Source organism: Maniola hyperantus, chromosome 27 (genome assembly GCF_902806685.2).
Source record: "Maniola hyperantus chromosome 27, iAphHyp1.2, whole genome shotgun sequence".
In the NCBI taxonomy this organism is placed as follows: Eukaryota; Metazoa; Arthropoda; class Insecta; order Lepidoptera; family Nymphalidae; genus Maniola; species Maniola hyperantus.
In genome coordinates, this window is record NC_048562.1 from 1974464 (window position 1) to 1981260 (window position 6797).

At 39.0% G+C, this 6797-nt stretch overlaps 1 protein-coding gene across 1 annotated transcript; it reads right to left on the bottom strand.

Moving 5' to 3' along the window:
- Positions 1-96: 96 nt before the first annotated feature.
- Orc4 (origin recognition complex subunit 4) lies at positions 97-6485 on the bottom strand. The gene is made up of 7 exons (XM_069507967.1): positions 5890-6485; positions 5442-5567; positions 4833-5055; positions 3602-3820; positions 2536-2765; positions 1668-1876; positions 97-772 (listed from the first exon to the last, which is right to left on the bottom strand). The coding sequence occupies exons 1-7, from the start codon at positions 6094-6096 to the stop codon at positions 502-504; spliced, it is 1485 nt and encodes a 494-aa protein (XP_069364068.1). The 5' UTR covers positions 6097-6485; the 3' UTR covers positions 97-501.
- Positions 6486-6797: the final 312 nt, after the last annotated feature.

Here is a 6797-nt window from a genome sequence, read left to right on the forward strand (position 1 = left end):
CTACTCCTAGCACAAGCTTTACGCTTAATTGGAGGGGAAAGGGAAATATTAGTCAGCATGATAAACTTGGCTAATATTCTTAAAAAAATGACTACGTAATTTTATAAACTCAGTTTATTGAACAAATGATTAATTTCGGAATTTCTGGAACTCAGTCGTTGGAATTGTTGAACCAATGACTAATTTTGGAATTTCTGGAACTCAGTCGTTAAAATTGTTGAACCAATGACTAATTTCGGAATTTCTGGAACTCATTCAATGGAATTGTTGAACCAATGACTAATTTCGGAATTTCTGGAACTCATTCGATGGAATTGTTGAACCAATGACTAATTTCGGAATTTCTAGAACTCATTCGATGGAATTGATGAACCAATGACTAATTTCGGTATTTCTGGAACTCATTCGATGGAATTCTTGAACCAATGACTAATTTCGGAATTAATGGAACTCATTCGATGGAATTCTGGAACCAATGACTAATTTCGGAATTTATGGAACTCATTCGATGGAATTGTTGAACCAATGACTAATTTCGGTCGGCAGCGCCCTGTAGCTCGCGATGGCTTGCTTCACATCCTCCACGGGCGCGGACAGCTCGTAAAGCTTATATTCCTTCTGAACTCTACTCGAGCACGCGTCTCCTGAACTGAGGGGCGCACTCTTGGTAGGGTTTATGATATGAAGCTGCTCCAAATGCTCGAATGCCTTAAGCACCACGGGTCGTGGCACGGTTTGGTTCGAAGAGTTCGCAGTGGCGAATTTAGTGTACCTGTAACAATAAAAAACCAAAATATTTTTTATTAAATTTTAAGGCTTACTAACGATTTTAACATAGATAATTGGGGCCGATTCTCTTGTACACAATCTCTAAACTAACCTAAAGTAACAAGTCTATATCTAGTGCCATCCTTTTTCACAAGCAACATTATGAAAGGGATAGCACGATCGATTTAGACGTGACATTTTAGTTTAGTTTAGACATTGTGTACAGCGGAATTAGCCACATAGTCTGTACAAAGTTACTTCTCACGCGCCATTTTAACTCTATGGGTCAATTGTCATTTTAAAGTACTCACCTTTAAAGTAAGGACTAAAACCATACTTTTGACACGTAAAGTTAAAATGGCGCGTGAGAAGTCATGTTTAGGGCTCCATACTGCAAAAGGAAAAAAGGAACCTTTATAGGATCACTTCGTTGTCTCCTGTCTGTCGTGACCATAGAGAATAGTGTCTGTCAAGAAACCTGCAGGGTGCTTTCCGTTGACCTAGAATCATGAAACTTGGCAGGTAGGTAGGTCTTATAGCAGACATTAGGGGAACAATCTGAAAACCGTCAATTTGTGGTTAGATCACACAAAAAAAATTAGATTGTGGTCATGAACTAATAATTAGTATTTTCAATTTTCGAAGTAAGATAACTATATCAAGTGTATCATATTAAATGCGCCTGGCCATTCTAAAACAGATTTTTATGCATCATATTTTGAATTTTTGAATTATCGTGCATAATGTCGAAAAAATACGACTGTAGTACGGAACCCTCGTTGCGCGAGCCTGACTCGCACTTGGCCGGTTTTTTTTTAAATGTATGTACACCGATTTTTTCGAGGTTTCTGGACCGATTTGCAATTTTTTTTCATTTCAATGATCAGTCATCAGCTTACCTGTGTAAAACCATTTCGAAATTCATCGGCTGTCCGTCGAATATGGTCTTTCCGTGTACCATCGCGACGACCAAAGACAACTCCAGAATAGACAGGGAGTGTAGCAGCTTGACTCTGTGCTCCGAGCTCACTGCGCTGTCTATTGCATTACATAGCTCTACGGCGTCTATGTAAGGCTTGTTTGATGACAACTTTGACACTGTTTGAAACTGGGAATAAAATATCAGCCATTGCACAAGCTAGCAGACAGACAGACACACTTTCGCATTTATATTAGTACTAGATGATGCCCGCGACTTCGTCCGCGTGGATTTAGGTTTTTTAAGAAACCCGTGGGAACTCTTTAATTTTCTGGGATAAAAAGTAGCCTATGTCCTTCCCCGGAATGTAAGCTACCTCTGTACCAAATTTGATCAAAATCTGTTAAACTGTTGGGCCGTGAAAAGCTAGCAGACAGACAGACAGACACACTTTCGCATTTATAATATTAGTATGGATGGAGGAGGTCGATAGGAGAACTAGAGTAACCGACATAGCTCAACGGGTTGCGAAGATGAAGTGGCAATGGGCAGGGCACATAGTTTGTACAACCGATAGACGTTGGGGTCCCAAGGTGCTGGAATGGCGACCTCGCACCGGAAGACGCAGCGTTGGAAGACCCCCCCCCCACTAGGTGGACGGACGACATCAGACGAGTCGCAGGGAGCCGCTGAATAGCGGCGGCGCAAGACTGTGGCGTGTGAAAGTCCCTACAAGAGACCTATGTCCAGCAGTGGACGTCTATCGGTTGATGATGATGATGATGATAATGAATTATTATTTATTTTTGAAAAATGCATCATCCCAATTCATCCTTTTATTGACATACCAAAATATCTTTAAAGATTTGTTCATTGTGATTGTAGTAACACAATTTTTCCAAAGAATCCAGAATTTTTTGGTCCTTCGCCAAGCTCTGTATGTGGGCATTCCAATCTTCCAGGAAACCCGGTTCCAGATCCTGGAATTGTTTCTTATCTGTTCTGCATTTAGTTAGGATTACATCTGGTATGGCAAATTGTATTTCACCATTAACTTCCATTCGTTCGTCCATTACAACTGAGAAGTAGAAAAAAATTAAGATATAAAGCAAAGAACACCCGGCTGAGTTTGTTGTGGGCTCTTCTCAGACCTGGGCGCGTTTGGAACCCTCGTAGCTTTAGTTTTAAGTTTGCGTAATAATTATCACCACTATATCTTCAAATCCAACAACTGACAATCGAAAAGAGTAATTTATTACCTACTACAGGATGCCCGCGACTTCGTCCGTGTGGATTTAAGTTTTTTAAAAATCTCGTGGGATTCTTCGATTTTCCGAGATAAAAAGTAGCTTATGTCCTTCCCCGGGGATGTAAGCAACATCTATGCCAAATTTCATCAAAATTGGTTAAATCGTTGGGCCGTGAAAAGCTAGTAGACAGATAGGACGGACACGGACGGACACTTTTGCATTTATAATATTAGTATGGATTTTTAATAAATCATTAGACTTTGATATTTATTTTCTCTATCTGATCAAATCAGAAATGAGGAGATCCGTAGGAGAACTAGAGTAACCGACATAGCTCAACGGGTTGTGAAGCTGAAGTGGCAATGGGCAGGGCACATAGTTCAAACAACCGATAGACGTTGGGGTCCCAAGGTGCTGGAATGACGACTTCGCACCGGAAGACGCAGTGTTGGATGACCCCCACTAGGTGGAAGGACATCATCAGACGGTGTAGAAGTCCCTACAAGAGACTTGTGTCTATTCAAATGAGTCGATTGGGAGTTACGATGCAAAAAGATGGACTTACTAAAGCTGACGGTATTTGCGATCCTTGTAAACGAAAAAGATAGAAAAAACACAAAAAGATAGATAAAAAGATAAATTAAAGACAGATAGTAAAAATTACCTGTAGATTTCCTGCGTTTGCGTTTCTTAGACATCTCTTTCTTTGCCAAGGTGAGGGGCATACTGAGAAACTGAACTAGCTTTTCTTTATAGTTGGTTACGGGGCACTCTGGACCCCGAGCAGCTGTTTTGTTGGGGAATATGAAAATGTGTCTGTGTGAGAATCGGGACTTCACCCGTTTTTCTAGGAGCTCCATAACATCCATATGATTTGTTATGCCTGCAATGATAATATACAACGTTGGTTTAAGTCAAAACCTGAAAGTAGCTTGTTCAGTATTAGTAACAGAAACAATTGCAATCATTTCTACAATGGGTTGTATTTTGACCAAAAATTACTTTAAAATCCTGCAAGTTTGAACACCTAGTTGATTGACCACATGCACCAGCTGATTCGAGGCGCGCGAGCGGGAGCGCGCACGATAGACGTCAGCCGTCCCGTTCACTCACAGACGCTCGCTTGGGGTGACCATGTTTTTGCGGGACAACGACTTAATACAAATAGCTTATAACTTCGTAAGTTTTCATTGAAATTTTGTATATTTATTTTTCTTTGTATAAAAATATTAGACTGCACACATGTCCAAAAAAATATAAAAATAAAATAATATTCGAAACATGTTTCGGTTTTTGCTTACTTAAACTAAAGTTTTATATGACTCTCACTTTGCGTCGAGTTACTCATTGCTGAGGGTCATTGCATATCACATGGTGGAAATTTTGTTGAAATAATATATGTTGGGCACCCAAAGCAAGTTGAAGCACAAATTGTAATTCCCAGCCATACGCAAAATTAATCACTATCTCTGCATTGTGTACCTCATTTCTGAGGGTGCTAACTCTTTCCACTAATATCATAATAGGAGGCATTTTCATAAGACAATAATGCGATGGGCTCCCAAAGCAGTAGCGTGCAGGTCATAGAGGCATAAATGCACTGCTTACCCCAGTTGTAAGCTCAATGCATATTTTTCATTATGACCTGCCAGTAAACAGGTTCCTAACTAACTAATGCCAACCTTAGCTTCAGTGTGTGCACGCCACTGTCCCAAAGTAAGTCATAGCATAATTTTTTTTTAATTTATAGACTTGCGCTTGGCTGTAATCAGACTTGCTGGCAAGTGGTGATGCAGCCGAAGATGTTATGGTAAGATATGGTAGATACGATTCTAAGGTGGATGAGGGTAATCTATAATACTAACAACAAAATTTAAAAAAACCTACTCACTCACCTAACACACACATGGGAGCCTGCCGAGTGTGTGTGATGTTAAACAGATTGTACAGCAGGGTTTGTGTGTGTGCGCCGTGACAGAACATGTCAAACTCCTCCAATATGAACACCATAGCTTTGCACCGTCTGTCTGCACCACTCATCAGGCAACTCAGTAAAAAGCTCAGGCTCTCAGCAAAGGATCCAAACACTTTGTCACCGACTGCATTCTCTAGCTTCATCTGAAAAAGGTAAGATGGCTTTAAATTAAAAACGTGCTATATTTATAATTTTTTAGGGCCTAAGAAAGGCTTAGGGTATAAGACCTACCTTCCTGCCGAATTTCATTATTCTAGGTCAACGGGAAGTACCCTATAGGTTTCTTGACTGACAGACAGACAGACAGACAACAAAGTGATCCTATAAGAGTTCAGTTTTTCTTTTTGAGGTACGGAAGTACCTCAACTAAATACTGTACTGTAACTTTGTAAATCTTTGTTGGATTTGATATTTTTTCAGTGTACGTCATTATATTTTTTATCCTAGTTTATAATAAAGTAATAATATTTATCAAATTTAAAAGTAGGAAAATACCCAATTCTAGAACAATTAAAATGTTACCATGTACCTGTGCAGTGATTGATTTGAGAGTAACTTTGTCATCATGATGTATGAGGCCGTTCAATTTGATGACGTGGGCATCTTTGGCCAGATCTGTTTCATTTGACAACTGGTGAAGCACCGAGTTCAAGAGCTGAAAAGATAATATGGGCATTTGAAAGTAGTTTCGATAACTGCAAAGTGTCGCTACTAGATGGCAATAACAGTCGCTTCAGTACTGAGTCAACATACATATCACAAATTTCATCACTGGAAGTTAAAGAAGAGGCAGTTTCGGTCACTCCAAGATAATATTACTTAGTAGGGATGATTAGGTAGGCTAGGTAATGGAACTTGTACATAATCACCTGCGCCCCTTCGTAACCTCGCGCCCTTAGGCCCCTAGGCTAGTCTGCCTTAGGGATAATCTGCCTCTGATTGTAGCAGTAATTTTACAGTGACTGACGATTACTTACCGTAGTCTTGCCACAGCCTCGGGGTCCGAAAATGAGCGCTGAATGCGATTCCCCAAGTAACACAGACCGTGCTATTAAATCGTAGACGTGTTCTCTGTCGTCCTTAAGACCCGTATACGAGATATTATCCTCCATTATTTTGATCTTCAAATACTTTCTAATTAGCTTCATATGCAAAGCTGATTGTGTTGGGTTTTGGTCGTGCATAATTTGTTTGTTTACGATTACGAATCACAACCCGTTTATTGTCTCAAAAGAGAAAAATTACAAAGCAAAATCACGTTTCTTAATGTTTTTCGATTTCGCGGCTTCCAGTTGGCTTTTTTTTCAATAGGTGTTTTTGACATTGACATTAGAGACGAGTGTTTTTTCTTTGCGTTCAACATCAATAAGCCTATGGCATTCAAAAATAGGTACCTGCTGGATTCTAGTTTATTCTTAAGTTTATTTGTCTATCATAGATAATTATTAATCCTCAGATTTGAATGGCTTAGAAAAGGGCTTAGCCGACTTTTCCTTTTTTTAGATCTAACTGGATTTTGTAAGCCATCTAAATTTTACACAAAATTGCTCTATAAACTCTGCTAAATACTTAAAATACATGTAATTTATATCTTAATATTAACTAAATCTATCTGCGCATGTGTCGACACTCCTTGTTGCGCATTGCGTGGGCTCCATAAATCGATTTGATACGCTACACATGAGCTAGTTTGTTTATAATTTCATATTTTAATTTTCTAACTATGCAGTATGCCATCCAATACTTATTAAAATAAATACGGCTGTTATTTTCGAACTTTACCTTAAGCCAAGTACACAATACCTAATAATTGAAATTATATCTTATAAACTATAACAACATATTATAGTTACCTACAACAAGGTTTTTAATCCTTATTGAATAT